Raw genomic sequence first — 17,758 nt, forward strand, 5'->3', positions numbered from 1 at the left:
TGGAGATTTGACCTAACAGCCAGGTGATTCATTAAAATACTGGCAATACCAAGGTTCTCACATTTAAGGATCTGTTATTTCAGCACAGAACTTGGATTCTATTCCAGTAAGGTTGTCTTCGACGTGTTAGGATTTTAGTGGGGTTCCTCCTACCCCAGTTTCACATTACAAATTTAAGGAGACAGCAAAGGGGTCATAACCCAGAAAACCCGCTTCCCCTACCTTTTCATGGAAGATCTCTTAAGAAATAGAGAATGAAGGGTTATCACAGGGTTAGAACACATGGCCTTTCATTGCTGTCCTGGATGCTCCGTAAGGTTGAGAGAGTGTTCCACAGCACTCTTTCTGTTTACTATGGTTTAAAGGTACATTGTCTCTGTGGATGGCTTTATGGACTCCTTGAGCAGGGCCTTCATATCCCAGAGTCACAGATGTCCCATGTATAGAGCAGGGGGAGTTGGGGGAGGGGGGACAGAAAGAGTAAAAGTTCAGTCAAGGACTCTTAGGCAGAAGAACTGTGCGCGAGTTCAAAGACCTTCCTGCAGTCACTGCTGGAACTGGGAGGAGGGTAGATGTCACACATGCTGCATGCAGAAGAAGGTGGGAATTCATAGCACAGCCTCATGGTTCTGTCATTGTTCAGTCATGTGTTACTGTTCCCCAGATTCAAAGCTGTGTGCACACCCATACAAGGGTCTCCTGGAGTCTTAAAGATTTCACTGACACAGACTCTTTGGAAATCCATCTTGTGTTTTGTAAAAGCTTTGCTAAGCAGATAGGGCACTAGAGAGCCTGACCTTAGAGGAGTTTGCTGCCAGCTTGGCCTTGGGGCATCCATTTGCTGAGCAGTAATAAGTTAATTGCAAATGAGCCTGTGGCTACTCACTATGCGTGCCCCATACCAGCCTTTCTTCTCTCACGGCTCCTTCCCTCCTCTTTCCTTCATTTCCTCGCTCTCTCTATCCCAGACCCTTCCTGGGCCACTGGACAGCTACACTCTAAGCTACCTTGCCTGTCCACCCTCACCTCCATCTCCAGCCACACTGGTGACCATTACACCTGGGCCGTAGACGGAAGACCCACTTCCTACTCAGGTGTCCAAGGCAAACATATCTCCTTTGAAATAGGTCCCAGGACCCAGATGCATCGACCATATCTTTGTGGCCACTGCACCATGCTCAGTGCCACACATGTGAAATAAGGTTTCCCATAGTTTATGTTGGTTTTGTTACACTTTTAAAGTGCTTTCCTACTTACACACACTTGAGCTCAAATAACGATAAGAGGCCCACCTGTATTCTCAGCCACAGTGATATACAATTTGCAAATACAGATTAATTCCTAAGATCTTATTTGAAAATGGACTTAAGTCCTGTCTCCTACACCCAAGTCAGAACTTTGATCACATCTGTGCTGGTGGAATCTGCATCCTCTTCTGCATCCAGCTGATAGTGGGTTCTCAGAGCTTGCCACTGTCAGAGCTTGACAATGACAGTAAGATTTGGGGTCTTCGTTCTCCTCTAGGATAATTCTACAAAACTTAATACAGTGAGGTTGGATAGCTGAGGCTTTTGATTGGGTAAGTTGGACTGTGAGATCCCTCCGTGGATTTGGGTACACGACTCTGTCAGCCAATCCCCGACATCTGACCCCTTTCCAGAAGCTAGTTTACCCTGACAAGAGAAAACTCACTACCCAGCGGCCACATGCTTCTGTCTTCTAAAATACAGAGTTCATTTCCCCCTCAGCATTTCATCCCTTAAATTGAGATGTTTCCTTGGTGGGAACATGGAGTTATGTGTCTACATGATGGAGACAGGCGTGTAGAGGTTCAGCAGCAGCAGGTCACTGAAGCTGACCCGTAGGTAACAGATTACAGGTAGAGAAACTCTTCAGAGCTCTAGCTAGTGGCTTTGAATCAGAATGTTTTATGGGCTGATCTTTTGCCTGTCGCTCTGTTGAGAAATTGATTAGAATAAATGTGGATGTGGAGTAGCATGAATGTTTATCATGGGGTATAGCAGGGTAGACACCGCCATGTTTGTCTTTCCACAGAAACACTGTAAGCAGCTCATATTTAGCTATTTAAGCTTGTGTGAGTAGAGTTCATGAAGGATCCCTCCATCCTCCCGTAAACACTGACGATCAGCTTTGATCTAGTCACTCCACAGAGGTGGGTCCAGCCCCTCACTTTAAAGAGTAGTGAGTGCCTGGACTCCCCTGACATTTTACCATGTGATTTGAGCTGGGAATAGAGCTCAGTTGGTAGAATGCTTGCCCAGAACCACATAAGTTGGCATGGCAGTACATAGTTATAACTCCAACAGTCAAGAGACAGAGGCAGGAGGATCATGAGTTCAAGGTTATCTTAGCTACGCAATGAGTTTGAGGCCAGCTCAGAATACATGAGATCACAACCCCCTTCCACCACTCACACACACACACACACACACACGCACACACACACACACACACACACACGCACACACGCACACACACAAAGATGTGCTAGTACATGGCTTGCCTTCTTTATTTTTTACCAGGCCCTTGCATGGCTTCTCCCGAAAGATCACCTTAACTGAAGACAGTTTAATGGTCTTAACTGATATATCCTATCTAGACTTGGGTCTCTAGAGTCTGAAGACACTGACACTGCTATTACATACAACAGAGATTGGCCAACACTAGTCCACAGTCCCAACCTAGTGAGCCACCAGCACTTTGTAAATAATGTTTTATTGGCACACAGCTGCATCTTTTCTTTTATATAATGTATATAGATACCTTGAAGGAGGCAACAGTAGTTATAACAGAGTCTATAGGGTTCACAGAGCAAAAATAGTCTATATTAGAAAAGACTGGCTCCCAGAGAAAGGCTGGGAACCCACAGTAGATCAAAGCAACAATAGTACCTTGTTCCTGCCTACAGGGGTGTTCTGAAAAGTGTGCAGTGTGTACTGATAAGATCAAAATGGTCCAGGTGAGAGGACACTGGCTAGGCCCAGAATGATTCAATTCCCCTGGATTTCTGTGCATTCCTGCCCCTCTGTTCAGAACCTATGAGGCATGCTGTCGAGGAGTGAGGCATCATGGGAAGAAGGAAGTGAGGTGGGAGAAGGAAAAGTCCCACTCTGTTAGCCAGAGGTGAGAAAGACTGTTCACACGACCATTTACTGTACAGGCTGAGACATCAAAAGAATGGAATTGGGTGGGTCACGTGGCCTAATGGCCCTGCCTTGTATAGTGGGCAGCATCTGTCACCCACTGAAGTCTGGAAGGAACACAGGGGTACCTTCCATAAGTTCACAAACTGGAAATGGATTGAGGAGCCCATGCCTCATCTTCAGTCCCCTTAACAGTCCCTTTGCCCAAGCAAATTCACAACCTGTCCTTTAAAATGTCAGAACAGTTGGGAACTTAATGTGTTCCCTGCCCCCTGGGTAATTCCTTTTAAATACAACACAGTTTGAGGTACCTACAGTGATCAAAACCTCAGATAAAGTAAAATATTCCAGTGTAGCTATGCAGCAGTGTGAATGCATTCAGTGCCTGAGTTATAACTTGAACATTACTAAAGCTTGTTCTGCATGTTTTGCCCTGATCTGAGACAAAGCTTGTCAGTCATGTATGTAACCTGGCAAAGACAAGAGCCATAGTAATAAAGACTCAAGTGAAAGTGGCAATGTTGACTGTTCAGTTAGGAGCTTAAATGGAAGCCTAACTCTGTGCTTACATTCAATTTTACAGCCGTTTCCTCTTCTAGGAATTAAGAGTTCCTTGGCATTGGTTACAGCTTCTCTAGGCTAGGGAGATGACTCAGGCAGTAAAGTGCTTACCCCACAAGCATGAGGACCTGAGTTTGGTTCCCCAGCACCCACTTAAGAAGTCAGACAAGGTGGCCCATACCTGTACTCCCCGAAGAGTGGAGATCCCTGGGGTTTGCTGGCCAGCAAGTCTAGCCAAGTTGGGGAGCTGACATGTATAAGAGTCCTTTTCTCAAAATAATTAAGTGGGCCAATCACAGTAGTGAACACCTACCTCTACTCTCAATGTTTGTGTCAGGGCCAGAGACCTCCGTGAGTTCAAGGCCAGTCTGGTCTATATACTTTTGGGCCAGTGAGTAGTACATAATGAGACCTGTTTCATATGGGGGAAAAAAAACGTGAAGAGCAAATGAGGAAGACTAATGCCAGCCATGGGAAGATGGCATAAAGATATCTCTTCTCGTTCCCACCTTTAGGAGTAACTCCCTCTGCTTCCCATTGTGATTTCTAGGAAAGAAACCTTGATTGGTTCCCCAGGATGAGAGCCATGTCCCTGGTCAGCAGTGACTCTGAAGGGGAACAGAACGAGCTGAGGAACCTGCAGGAGAAGCTGGAGTCCACCATGAAGCTGGTCACCAATCTTTCTGGCCAGCTGTCAGAACTAAAGGACCAGGTAAAGGGCCACACCCCTCACCCCCACACTCACTGTCGACGCCGTCCCTACTCTGATGGAAAGATAGGCAATGTTCATGCTACAGTGATGAAGCTTCTCACCTCCATAGAGGGGACTGAGGGTCAGAAGACACTCACTACCACCCCCCACCCCAGTCACTGTGTTGGCTGCCCTTATGTAGTGTGAATACGTCACTGTTTCTGTGCTACTAAGGGTGTGGTCTCAATATGTAAACTTTCTCAGCGAAGTGCTGGGCAAGAAAGACAACACACTGCATAAAGCTGTCCCCTTTGGGACTTGACTCACTGATGGGAGAGTGTGTGCTTAGTTCTGCCTTAGCTTTTTTTTTTTTAATTGGAAACTTTTTATTTACATTTCAAATGTTATCCCCTTTCCCTGTTTCCCGTCCATAACCCCCTATCACATCCTCCCTCCCCCTTCTTCAATGATGATGTTGCCCCACCCATCCACCCACCCCTTCCCAGTTCTCTATCCTGACATTCCCCCACAATGGGGGGTTGAGCCTTGGCAGGACCAAGACCTTCTCCTCCCATTGGTGCTCAACAAGGCCATCCTCCGCTACATATGCAGCTAGAGCCATGGGTCTGTCCATGTGCACTCTTCGGATGGTGGTTTAATCCCTGTGAGCTCTGGTTGGTTGGTATTGTTATTCTTATGGGATTGCAAACCCCTTCAGTTCCTTCAGTTCTTTCTCTAACTCCTCCATTGGGGACACCATTCTCAGTTCAACGGTTGGCTGCAAGCATCCACCTCTGTATTTGTCATGCTGTGGCAGGGCCTCTCAGGAGACAGCTGTATCACTGCCTTAGTTTCTTAGCCCTGTTACTTCTCAAGTGTTCACCAGCATTTTAAAACTCCGCACCCTAAGAGAAACTGCAAGTTTTAGGGAGTCGTTCTAGTCCTCTCAGAAACATAGCCCCCATCCTGCCCCTTGAAGGAAGTTGGAAAAGGTGACAGACACCAAACCTAGCTTATTGTCCTCCACCCACAGACCTTTGATGCCTTAAGAACACAGAAGTTGCCAGACAGTTGTATAGTGATAGGGGCCACTTTGGGTCAAGGACTTGATCCAGGGATGGGCAGCAGCTTCACAGGGATAGCCGCACACTTACAGGTTCAGCTCAACTTCATATGGTTCTGAAGGCGTTTTAATGGGACCACAGCCACAACAGTAGGAACTGGACAGTCTGCCCTGGAGGTAAGTAGCAAGGTGTACCCACAGATGACGTATTACCTTTATGCACTTCAAAACTAGAGAGGAGCTGGCTTGCAATAAACACTTCTCAGAGACAGTTGAAAGAGCATTTTTAATAATTCTGCTTTCAATTATATTTCTTTCCCAGCTGAATTTGGCTCATCTGTGCCCTAAGGTACCATTTTGGGCCTCAAGTTCTTTCCTTTCAAACACACTAAGATACAAATAATAAAAGATGAGAAAAGGTCTTATCGATGAGAGCCATCTGCAGCCCAGAGCTTGGCAACCACCTGAGATGTGCAGTACCCTAAATAAGAAAGCTGATGAAGATCTTGCTCGATGACTTTGCTTATTAACTGCCCATCCTGCTGGGAGACATTTAACGGGGTTTCACAGGACCGAGCTGACTCATGAATACATCAATGGCTGTGTCTGCCTCTGTCCCCCGCCAGCCCCTGAAAGGCTGGCGAACTCCACAGTCTAGCAAGCTTTTCCCTCCCGTCTGAAATAGCTATGGCTCAGTCCAATTAGATGCTTTAAATTAGGTACAAAAAACCATTCTTGGACTCTGATCCAAGACACTTAAACACGGGCGCTCCTGTGACGCCAATACCACTTCTCAGAGCGTTCGCCCGACTTCAGGCCTCCTAGCTCTACAGTGTCCCTAACTCTCACTGAGTTCCTCATGACTCTTCATCATTATCAACCTCCCTAGCTCCGTAGGGGTGTGCTCTACTGATAGGAACAATTGGGTGTCTCCAGTTTACCCGAGAGTTTCTGAAAATATATTGAAACTAAACTATTAGGTTTTGGAGTGTTCTGTGGTGGTAAAATCAAGGCAGCCCTTCCCTTCAGGTTCTGTTGAAAATCCCTGTCTACACAATGCAGAGTCTGTCTTCCGGGGGGCTCACGTCCAGTGATTCAGAAGCTGCCTGGAGCTCCACTTCACAGACCAGTGAACCTTGACCTTGGTGTGAGTTGGCCGGAGGAAATAGAGCAGGAACGGCAGGTCTAGGGAAATACTCAGGAAAGCATGGGCGGCCTTACCAATTCCCTAGTTTTCTGGTAACTTATCCCCCACAGTACACCACAGCAGGAGGGAGTGAAGCCCTCATCCACCCGCTCAACCCTCAGTGTTAGCCTGCTTTGATACGTTGAGTAGGTTTGAGTTCTTCTGTTTGGTATTCAGTTTGACCTCTGTGATAAACAAATTTTCTTTTGCCTGTCTGTCTCTCTCTCTCTCTCTCTCTCTCTCTCTCTCTCTCTCTCTCTCTCTCTCTCTCTTTCAAGGAGAAGAACCTTACTATTTCATGGGACTGAGGATGCATCCACTATCATGCACCCCCCCCCAAAAAAAAAAAAAAAGCTGCAAACAGCTTTTGTAAACTCAGGCCAGGGTAGAGCTGTTTCGATTGAGCTGACACTTGACCAACCATAGACTTGAGTCATGAAGTCACCTTAGATCCTGGGTGGTTTCAACCGTTTGATCCCCAGCCCTTCTTATATTCTTTTTTCAGTTTTCAGGTTGGCAGTTGGAACGACTCTTCAGAAAGCCCTCGCCTCTGAGGGATTCTGAAAATGAACTTTTTTTTTTTCTTGGAAAGTGTTCTAGGCTACAAAGAAGCATGGAAAAGCAATAGCACATTTTGAAGTTCTTTTCCCAGGATTGAATTGCCAAAGTCTCAACATGCTAAGAAATGCAGGGAGGAAAAAAAAAACAAACCACTGTTGCTTTGGGGGCAGGGAAGGGTTGTTTCATTCAAAAGGAGGTAGAAATTGCTTCCTTAATGAGTCGTCTTAACAAACCTGTGTGCAACATCTCCGAACCGACTTGACTAGGTCTGCATGTTATTAAGTTTGGTGTTAAGAGAATTTTAAACACTTTTTAAGCTGTTGTGTATCAGAACTCATGGTGACATGTTACAGATCTGGTTTTGGTCATTGCAAGGATTCCTGCCCACAAAAGGCAGCAAAATGGATTAAGGTCTAAAAACCCCACAAGTGATTCAAGAACAAGAAACTCTGACATTTTTACTACAGCCATGAAAGACGGCCATTCACTGGGAAATCTAAAAACTTGCTTCATCCCTTAGCTATTCTGTAGATGTTCTGACCCAGAAACCAGCAATGGAGCAATAGTCATTTAAGTATGAATGATTTTAGATTTCACTCCTTGCTGTGCTTGAGGTCTTTGGGTGTTTTTTTTTTCTCCCAAACTACCAACTAGGGGTGCTGTCCTTGTGAGGGTATTAGTGAAAACATGATTAGTGGTGTCAGGTGTTCATTCATTCCACCGAGACCGGTTGCTTAAGGTTGCTATTCTAAGTACTGAATGATGCTTCTCATCTCCAAGTTTCCCCTCCCAAGAGATTCTGAATACTAAATGTGATTCTCTTACATCCATATTCCAAGGAGGAGGACTAATGTAAGAACCTCATACATTTTTTTTGCATGTTTCCTACATAATGCAAAAGGGCAAATACTAAGCAAAAGGGTCATTTTCTTGGAAATGTGACTGGCTTCCTAAAAGACATCGCCCCTTACCTGTTATGCTAGGAATGTAAGAATTGCTGAACATCTCAGTTGTATTAGCATGTTGCCTTTTTCATGAAAGAGCCAAGACATCTACCCTCTAGGACTCCATGTTTAGCAAGAAAGAAAGAGAAGGAGTGAATGGAGCCCCATGGAACACAAAGAAGGCTGGCCCAACAGCGGCTTAGAGTGAGAAAGAAGTGTAGCTTCTGAATCACACAAGGAGGTGGCTTCTGGGCTGGCAGAGAACTACAGTAGGGGCCTTCCCGGAAAGGAAGCAGCATGAGCAAATGCATGACAGTGCATGGCACGCTCAAGGAATGGCTGCACATCCAGGTTAACCTGACTCCTCCCTTCCACCAACACTTGGAGCCACGAGTTTCTCACACACAGCACTAGATATCAAGGACACGAGGGCAAAGAGGGCCTAGCATCTTCTTTCTGGAACTAGCTGTCTCCCCACCAGGACTTAGCAGTCAGGTGCATTCCATTAAGCACAGTGTGTTACAGAGGTGTGAACCAGTTTCTGTAGGAGTGGACAAAAGGGAATGATGAGTTCCTCACAGTGAGCTTAAGGGAAGACTGCAGCCATTGCTCCAAGACCTTCTCAGAGTTGTTTGTGCATGGTTCAGAGTCTAGAAAGTTTGTCGGTGACATAGGATTTAACATTGGGGGGGGGGGACCTCTAAGGGTTTGACAACACTAATATAATATATAATATATAATATTAATAATATAATATTATTTCATATTTAGCAGATGCTATGTTTGGGGCTTGTTTCAGATGTTTTGTTTTTGTGGTTTTTGGGTTACTGTTTTGTTTTTACTTCTAAGCATTTGGGGCTCTTCATTTAGGTCTGACTGACTCTATAGAACCATAGGAAGGAATTCTGGTTACTAGACTTGGCTATTTGAAATCTCAGTAACCAGGATGTTTTCCATGTGTAACCAGAAGTTTTTCAGAGAATATTAAGATCTGTTTGAGCGAGACTAAGATATCTGTGCACAAGCGGTAAGCCTCCGCCCTGTGCTGGCTTTTACTCATATCATGATCACCCATGCTGGGTCTCTTGTTCTAGTGACGTTGCTGCTGTCTGATTTATATGTATATCTATAGCTATATCAACAGAAGGCAAAAGGCAGCACAGAGATATTCAGCGCAGTTTCTGCATTGGTATAGCACAACACTACATCAACTGCACATCTTCAGCTGAGTGGAGATTCTAAAACCTTTGACTGTCCTACATCAAGGGTGTTTTACATGACTCAGTTACTTAAGTACAAATCTGACGGGGACTTTTATCAGTAGTCAGTTTTGCTTTGGATGTCTAGTGCGTATGCTATACGAGATTAGGACAGATTATTTCCTGACACGGTGATGGGAACACGTAGTGAGTAGTGCCTTTCGGTAAGATAGCCAGATAGGGTCTATTGTGGAAAGTCTGGATAGACAGGCAGGGTCAGTACAAAAGTAATGCTAAGTGTCCAATTCCATTGGCCTTGGTTCCTCTTAAGTCAGATTTAGTCCTTAGCTGTTTTATGGCTTTTGTTTTTTGTTAACTCCCTTGTAGTTGTTTCTGATAAACCAATTCCTCCAATGGAAGGGCTATGGCTTCCTCCTGTCTAAGAGGCCCAGGTTGATTCAGATCACACAATCAAATAGTGTGCTACTGTATTCTCAGTTGGAGAGAATCTTCTCCAAGACCTGTCTTCATGGAAGAAAAAGGAAACAGGGATACATGAAAACATGTACAAAATGTACATGCCCAGCTCTTCAAAAACAAGCCAGCAATACTCTAACACCCGGGAAGTCATTAGAAGTCCATATTCCTAGGGCCCCCCACAGCAGGCCTGATAGATCAGATTCTGTTCCTGGTCCCCCCTTGTCTATATTTTAATGTTTTTGCTGGGTGGTTATAGTGCTGAACCATTTACGGATCATTCTATGGAAACAATCAAAGTCAGATAGGTCTGTACTGGGTACTTGACATGATTAGGCATTAAGAATTCACCACTAACCTACAGCTCTATGGGTCTTATTGGTTTCTGAGGGAGAGATATGATTTGCCAACAAGCTTTAAAGAAACAAATGGAAAGGAAGACCAGGACCATGAGGGAGGGAGCCGTTGATGGCTCTAAGTGAAGCCAAAGACTCACTTGCTAAAAGGCAGAAAGCTTTACAGGTTGTGAGTTTAAGACAAAGATAAAGTAAGTGACTTACTGAGCAGAGAGGAGGCCCGAGTACAGAAAAGTTTTTCTCTGGTACAGGCAGTTACTGAAAGCATCACAGAGAAGACTGTACGGTCTAGCTTTGAGCTGCAAGGACCTAGCAGCGCCTCATTTTAGGAAAGTACCCTTTCATTGAGGGTTAGTATGCCAAGATTTCTAAACCTGTTTAAATACTTGAGATTATCAAGATATGAATGGATTCCTCACAAGATTGCCTGTCCAGACAGCAGTTGATGTGAGCAACCTATCTAATCTACCTGAGCTACTCCATCTGAACTGTCGGCCATTCAGATGAGCATGTGACTGACACGTTAGCGTAACCATGAGTGTATTCCATGTGCCCTGTGAACATCTCCTTCCTCAGCTGAACCTGTAAGTGTAAACATCGGAGGCTGGCTAGAGTATGTTCATTCAGTTCCTTCCAAAAACCTTCGTTTAAAACTTCCAAGTGGAGGTGTTCAATCTTTGTACATCCTTTTGTCTAAATTATAAATAAAGAAAGCATTTCCATTTGAGTGTAAAAATAGCATCTCTCGGTTTAAACAGTGAAGTGCTCTGCTTTGAGAAAGCAAAGTATAACCATTTTCAACTTGGGCTAGAGTAGCTATGGTAGGTATGGACCGGTACGAACAGTTCAGGTGCGAACCCTGGATGTGACACTATGCTTAGACATCTGCATCCATTCTCATTTACATTCGTCCTCAGCTTCCTACCCTCCAGACAGAAGTACCGTCATGTCATGGACTAATACACGAAGTGGCGGAAGTTAAATCACATTTAACATCGACTGTCTGATTTTAAAGTCTTTAGTTTTTTACTATTCTATCCTAAACCTTATGCTATTTACACGTGACTTCATCTAACGTGTTCATATAGTCTCTTATCTTAGTTACCTCATGAACCTCAGGTTCAGAAGCAGTCCTGAGAATGCTGAGAAAACTCCTACTGCAGAGAACTGAGTTATAAAACATCCAGGAGAGAGCTAGAGACCCAAAGTGAGAACTCAACCCAGTAGCCAGAAGAAAGCCAACCTCTCACTCTGGGCTGAGAGTATACTTTCTCAGGGAAACCCACACTGAGAAATGTTATATCCTGATGTGACCCAAAATCCAGTGGTGGCCAGGGTGCTGTTTATATAACCTTTAGTTACCCTGCACCTTGCAGGAGTGAGGACCCTCATCTGTCCTAGAACAGCCAGGTAACTTCTTTTCTGACCTCAAAGAATCACTGAGCAGGGAAATCCAAGACCCCTTGAAGAACGTGGACACAAAGTCTCAGACCCAGGGATTCTATAAACACGGCTTTCCCAGATAATGTGACATAACATAGTCATAGTGAAATGCCATTTTCCAATGAGTCTCTACGTCACTTGGAAATGGTTTTTGGAAATGATCTAGAAGTGGTGCTTCATCTGTTTTTTGTTTCTCTATGAAACAAGTAGCAAGCAGTACTTCTGAATATCACCCTGCATGATGAGGCCAGAAAATTCCCCATCTGCAGAGGAAGATGCTCTTGTTCAAGCTCTCTCTGTGTGTGTGTGTGTGTGTGTGTGTGTGTGTGTGTGTGTGTGTGTGTGACAGTACACTATTTGTAGAAAGTGGGTTTCAGTATAACCCATAACCACAGAGGTAAATCTATGGTTCAGTGTGTGACCTGACGCACAGGAAGTGTCTGAGTGTAATGATGAAACTTTTTAACTTTCCAGATGACAGAACAAAGGAAGCAGAAACAAAGAATTGGCCTTCTAGGACATCCTCCTCACATGAATGTCAACCCACAGCAGCCAGCCTAAGCAAATGAGACGGAGGGACTGTACTCAACCCTTTTTAAATTATTGTCAGCGTGGGTCTGGCTCTTGGTTCTGATCTGCCCTCTAAGGTTACATGTGCGCTTAGTACATTTGTAAATACTCGGTTTTGTATTGTATGTATATGATTGCAATTCTCAGAGGTTTGGACTTTCGTATTGTAATTAGCTCTGTTGGCATGGTGACTTGTCACTCCTGCCAAAAATATTAAAAATGCCTTTTTTGGAAGGACTACAGAAAGTACCTGATTTGCACTTGAACCAGATTATAGATTTAAAAGTATATGACATGTATTTTGTATTTAAAACTAGAATAGCCAGTATTTATGTTTTTTATAAAACTGTGCAATACAAATTATGCAATCACCATAACTCTGTAACTCCTGAGTGTCTTAAGGGAGTGCGCATCTTTGAAGCTGATCTGTTAATACTTATGTAATAAATGGTTAAATATCAAATGATGATGCTGCTGCCAAAATTATATTAATAGCAAGTTTCTGGCCCCTGGGCAATTTTGTACCTTGTAATTATCCTATGGTGATGCTGTTTCTCGTTGCTAATGGCATTAGTGCCTCGTATCCTAGTGATAACTCCAGGTCTGTGAACCATTCAAACAACATTCATTTTTGAGACAAAGCAACTTTAGTTTCAAGGGTAATTTTAAGCTTCAAAATTAATCATTTAAAGTATTTCTTTAAGAGAGCCATGTTAGAGGCTCACACGTTAGCTTGAAAGGAGTCGATGAAATAATTTTTTTAAAGGGAACTTTTTACACGACGTTTGGAATAACAGCATATTGCTGACCAGTCAGTGTCATCTCCCAGGTGAATTTTGATGTCACGTTATAGTCAAATGAGCTAGCTGATGGTTTCTAGATTCTCTTCATCTGAACCAACATGATGCAGTAGGTGAGAAGTTATTATGCATATATACACATATACATCCATATAAGGCAAAGTAGGAGCTGTCCCCTTAGGATGCATAGCTGCCCCCTTAGGGTGCAGAGCTCAACACTGACAGTGCTGTTCTGAGAGAGCCACGTTTGGGTTTTATTTCTTTGTCACATGATTTCTTTTCTGGATGTGTGCAAGTATAACAGGAAGTGTTTTCTACCTGTTGCTTGTTTTGTACCTGGGTCTCGTTTTACTAGACCATCTCTGCACAAAAGTTTAAAAAATGAACCGTAAGCAGAGTTCTGAAGCAAGTCAAGTTTGTAAGTGCATACCTGAAATTATTTAATAAATGACGCAGAATACTATGCGGTGACTGGTGGCTTTCATTTGGCATCTCCTTGTGGCTTGAGAGCAATTCCAGTGTTCGACTTTTCTCCCCGTTGGGACTGAGTTAAACTACATTTAAAAACTGATTTGGTTACCAGATTGATTCATGAAATGTTGACCTGGTTTTTGAAAATAAACAACCGTTTATATTCCAGGGGGAAATCAGTAAAACAGATATCAGAGGGAACTTAGTACAGAACTTATTCTCCTCAGTGACTGGGGTGGCACCAGGCTGTCAAAGGCACCTGGCATGACAAAGTCCAGGGTGCTGTATACTGTGAGGACCTTTAACTTGGCATCCCCCAGGTGGAAGGAAGTGTCACTAACCATTGAAATTAGTTTTGGTCCATGCCCCCGATGGTCAGGGTCCTATCACAGACCTTTTATGATGTTTGTGTTGTCCTAGGCTCATTCTTCTACCCAAATATAGAAAACGCGTCCCTTCCTGAAGCAAGGCTGGCTTTGGCGGCTCTTTTTGATGCCTAGTTGCTGTGCTTTGGTTAATAGGACTAATTCTCACCCAGCCCAGAGAACTGGGTCAAGATTAAATTCCATCTTAATGGGTAGTTTCATAACTGACACTTTACCATATAAATCAGGTAACTTAAATCAATTTTCCAGTCAGTTTAAAATTTTCCACCATAAGGTAAAGCCTGCGAGAGACACGTGCTTTTGTTCTAAAACCAAAATGGCGGCTGTACTCAATCCCATAATGCTGTGCGGCCAGCAAGGACCTGCTCTTTGCCCTGGGTTTAGTCTTTGATCTCTCAAGCTATCCAGTACAGCGTGGTTGGCAGTGTATGCTGTGTCTCTCCACGTCCTATCCAGTTCACTGGAAACGTCGGCATTGACATGTTTAGGTGGCAGCTTTTACAGGTTTGTCGTGTCTCATTTGAATCCTGTCATAAATCTTCATTCAGTTTGCCAGCTTCAGCAGAAAATAATTGAAACTGGAATGTCACTCCGCCTTACACTCAGCAGGTCCTACCCTGGGAATGTGGGCGTCAACGCCAAAGCTAGTGTAGTGTAGCTAAGACTGAATCTGCAGGTAACTCTCCCAGGGCCTCTGAGAGGGCCCTGATTCCACTGCCTCCACACGGCACCTTTTCTGCACCTCTATTTCAGGGATTGAGATCCAGGTCACCTTCAAAATTACCTCCCCCTACCCCCCATGAAGAAGCATCGTTTCCAGGCTAAGCGTTAGATATGACAGCTCGGTGCCCATGTACAAGAAAGTCTTTGTGGCTTTATTTGCTTAAATGTTTGCCACCGTACCGAATCAGATTTTGCTTTGGGGGTTTGGTTTGTTGGTTGATTGGTTATGAGACAGGGTCTCTCACATAAAAGACAACATGCTCAGTCTACCAAACCACAGAGCAGTACCAAGCCTTAGAAGGTGAGCCCTGGGGCCTTCAACAGGGAGAGCAACTTCCTGAGCACTCGGTCCAAAATAAACACACACCTCCTGACTTCTGCAAGACAGAGCTAGCTCTTCCCAAGTCAGCTGCTGCCCGCCTTCCAGAACAGGGCTAGCCTACTTTAGGAGTCATCCCCTCCCCACTCCTATCCGTGCATGGCAAATACTACCCACCGATCTTTCTTTTCAAATCTCTTTCATAAGAGACGCTACAGGCTAGAAAGCACTAACTGTGAATACGGTATCAAGACTGAAAACCCTGTGGCAAAGATAAGCAACAGGTATGCCCCTAACACATCTGCCTTCCACACCGAGAGATCTTGTACAACACCTCTTACTTAGCCACATCTTTCAAAAGGAGAGCCAGCTCCCTCCGGATGACTGTACTCAGTGCTGTCCCATCCTGTCCCAGAAGTCAAGTGTTTAGCCAAATCCACTTAACTCTAGTTCACTGATCACTTGTTAACAATCAACCGGGATGTCGGAAAACCCCCATAAAGATTTCAATTTTACAGAAAGTACCCAAAATTCCACTGATTTTGCATCACAAAGTGGTGGTTAAAGTACTGTTTTGAGTAAAACGCACTGTGTGTGGTTTTTGTGGGTGGCTTTAGCTAAGAATGACTATCAGACCTCAATTACCTGACAGGAGAGAGCTATGACAGCAATTATAATTAAGACGATTATGATCATAACAAATACCTTTCCACCCTTAACAATAGAAGCCATGTGTAGCATCCTAAGGTCAATTCAGAAACATAGCCAGCCTTCAGCTCAACACCCCAAACCTACCAACATGGAGAATTAAAAAAACAACACTGGACTGTATATGTCACAGCTCACACTATAAGACAGACTCCCTTCATGCTGGACTTCTGAATTCATTTACTAAAACAAGTCTCTATATTACTGGTGGTATGACTGGGAAAAAAAATAGCAAGCAGGCAACCTACAATACTTTAAGGTCATGACAAGCCAGTGTGAAAGAGAATCCTAACACCTAGAAATGAAACTGCATCATCCACCCAGCCTGGAAAGAAAAAAGAAAGCTAAAAACCACCATAGAGCAAGAAGGCAGACTCTGAGAAAACCCCTAAGGTGAATTCTGAACAACAACAAAAAGAGTCCCACAACATGAGTGCGTGCAGTGTGCAGGAACCACTGGTGGAAAGAATTCGCCAGCACTTTTGTAATCACCTCAGAAAAAAAGAGAGGGAGAGAGATGGGTTGGGCCCTTTCAATGGAACTTTAGACAACACAGTTCATACAACCGCACAATCCAGGGATGTAACCTACTCACTGCTGAATAGTTTCAAGGGACTCCATCCCCTCCACGTATGTGTCACTTACAGGATCTCAGAAGTCTCCCCAGAAGCCTTCCATGGAAGCTGTCTGGGAGACTTGACACAGGGCAAAATGCCTGGGACACACAAGGCTGATGGCAGTGGTTCTCAACCTTTCTGGTGCTATGACCCTTTAATACAGTTTCTCATGTTTTGGTTGACCCCCAACCATAAAATTAATTTCATTGCTACTTCATAACTATTATTTTGTTGCTGTTGTGAATCACAATGTAAATATTTTTGTTGTCCAGTAGTCTTAGGTGACCCCCGAGAAAGGGTTGTGCAACCCCCACAAAGGGGTCATAACCCAGAGGTTGAGAACCACTGACTTGGAGGCTGAAGGGCTGGCTGGCTGACCTCCACAGAGTACATGGTAGAATAAAAAGAACATGGTTCTTGACAATGAGAATCTTTGTGCTAGTTCAACCACCTACATGTTTTGACTCTGAGAAAGTTAGTCATTTCAATTTTTAATTCTCCCCATTCTAAGAGTAGAGTGCTCTTTCCACTTCCTCCCACAGGTGGTAATGAGTGTGGAGATGCTGTGCGGACACCAAGGGTCTGCTTGGTACACTTCATCCATATTCCCCATTCCCTGTGCCTGACATTTTCTTCTCACACCTACCCACAATCTCAGCTAGCTATTGCACAACCAAGCTACTTTCTGTTCCTACTAAACTGCTCTGCTGTTGTTACTGTGGATCTTAAATCTTTGTGTCTTCACATGACATGTTTGGGTCACATCCAGTCATCTTTTTATTTTAACTATGTTGTAACTATCAGTTTGAACTGAATAATTCATTTAAAAAAAAAAAACTTAGTCACGCAGCTCCCAACTTCCGGATAATCGCTCTCATATTTGGGATCACTGTTGAATTTAAAATTGAATTCATTTTTTTGAAAAATATCTGAAGATATTTAAGGTCTGGGATCATGGATTTCCTTAACTTACGAACCTCCCAATCCTGTTAATGATACAGTTCCTCTTGTGTCTGAATCACCCACAATCTCACTGTCTTTCACTTAACATTTAAATGTAAAGTCTATACCAGATTGCATGTGACTGGAGACCCAGAACTTCCCTTAACAGTTTCAAGGAGCCTAGGGAAGTGGCTTACACTCCCTCAATGAACCTTGCCACTCTAGATCCTAAATCCTGATTCTATCCAGTTTCCTGTCTCTTTTCACCATCTCCCTCTTACTCCACTCCACACTCCATGGCTCTCCTTCCTTCAGCATCAGCAACATAGGGGAAAGTGAAAAATGGGTCTACACTAGGGGAAGAGAACAAAGAACAGGAAACCTGTGAAAACAGGAGAGCTCCCTCCCTTCCTCCCTTCCTTCCTGGCCACTCGAATAACAAGTTCTCAGCCGTTTATGTTTGTCCACCATCTTGTCCGATAACAGCAAAACAAAAAAAACTCCCTCCTTTCAGCACCCTCCAAAAAGACATCCATGTTAGAAAGATGGCGTGGATTTAACTTAACAGAACTCTAGG

General features: G+C 44.0%; 1 protein-coding gene and 1 long non-coding RNA gene across 5 annotated transcripts in view; one reads left to right on the plus strand and one right to left on the minus strand.

Moving 5' to 3' along the window:
- Positions 1-13,478, plus strand: part of Itpr1 (inositol 1,4,5-trisphosphate receptor, type 1) — a 323,105-nt gene extending 309,627 nt beyond the window's left edge. For all 4 annotated transcript variants that reach the window (XM_063285577.1, NM_001007235.2, NM_001270597.1 and 1 more), the window contains 2 exons: positions 4,276-4,437; positions 12,120-13,478. In XM_063285577.1, the coding sequence (XP_063141647.1) occupies positions 4,276-4,437; positions 12,120-12,206 (249 nt within the window). In that variant the 3' untranslated portion in view covers positions 12,207-13,478. The remainder of the gene's footprint in view (positions 1-4,275; positions 4,438-12,119) is intronic.
- Positions 1-17,758, minus strand: part of LOC102547466 (uncharacterized) — a 69,318-nt gene that overhangs the window by 14,187 nt on the left and 37,373 nt on the right. The gene's annotated exons all lie outside the window — the stretch shown is intronic.

The sequence above is a fragment of the Rattus norvegicus genome, chromosome 4, assembly GCF_036323735.1.
Source record: "Rattus norvegicus strain BN/NHsdMcwi chromosome 4, GRCr8, whole genome shotgun sequence".
Lineage (NCBI taxonomy): Eukaryota > Metazoa > Chordata > Mammalia > Rodentia > Muridae > Rattus > Rattus norvegicus.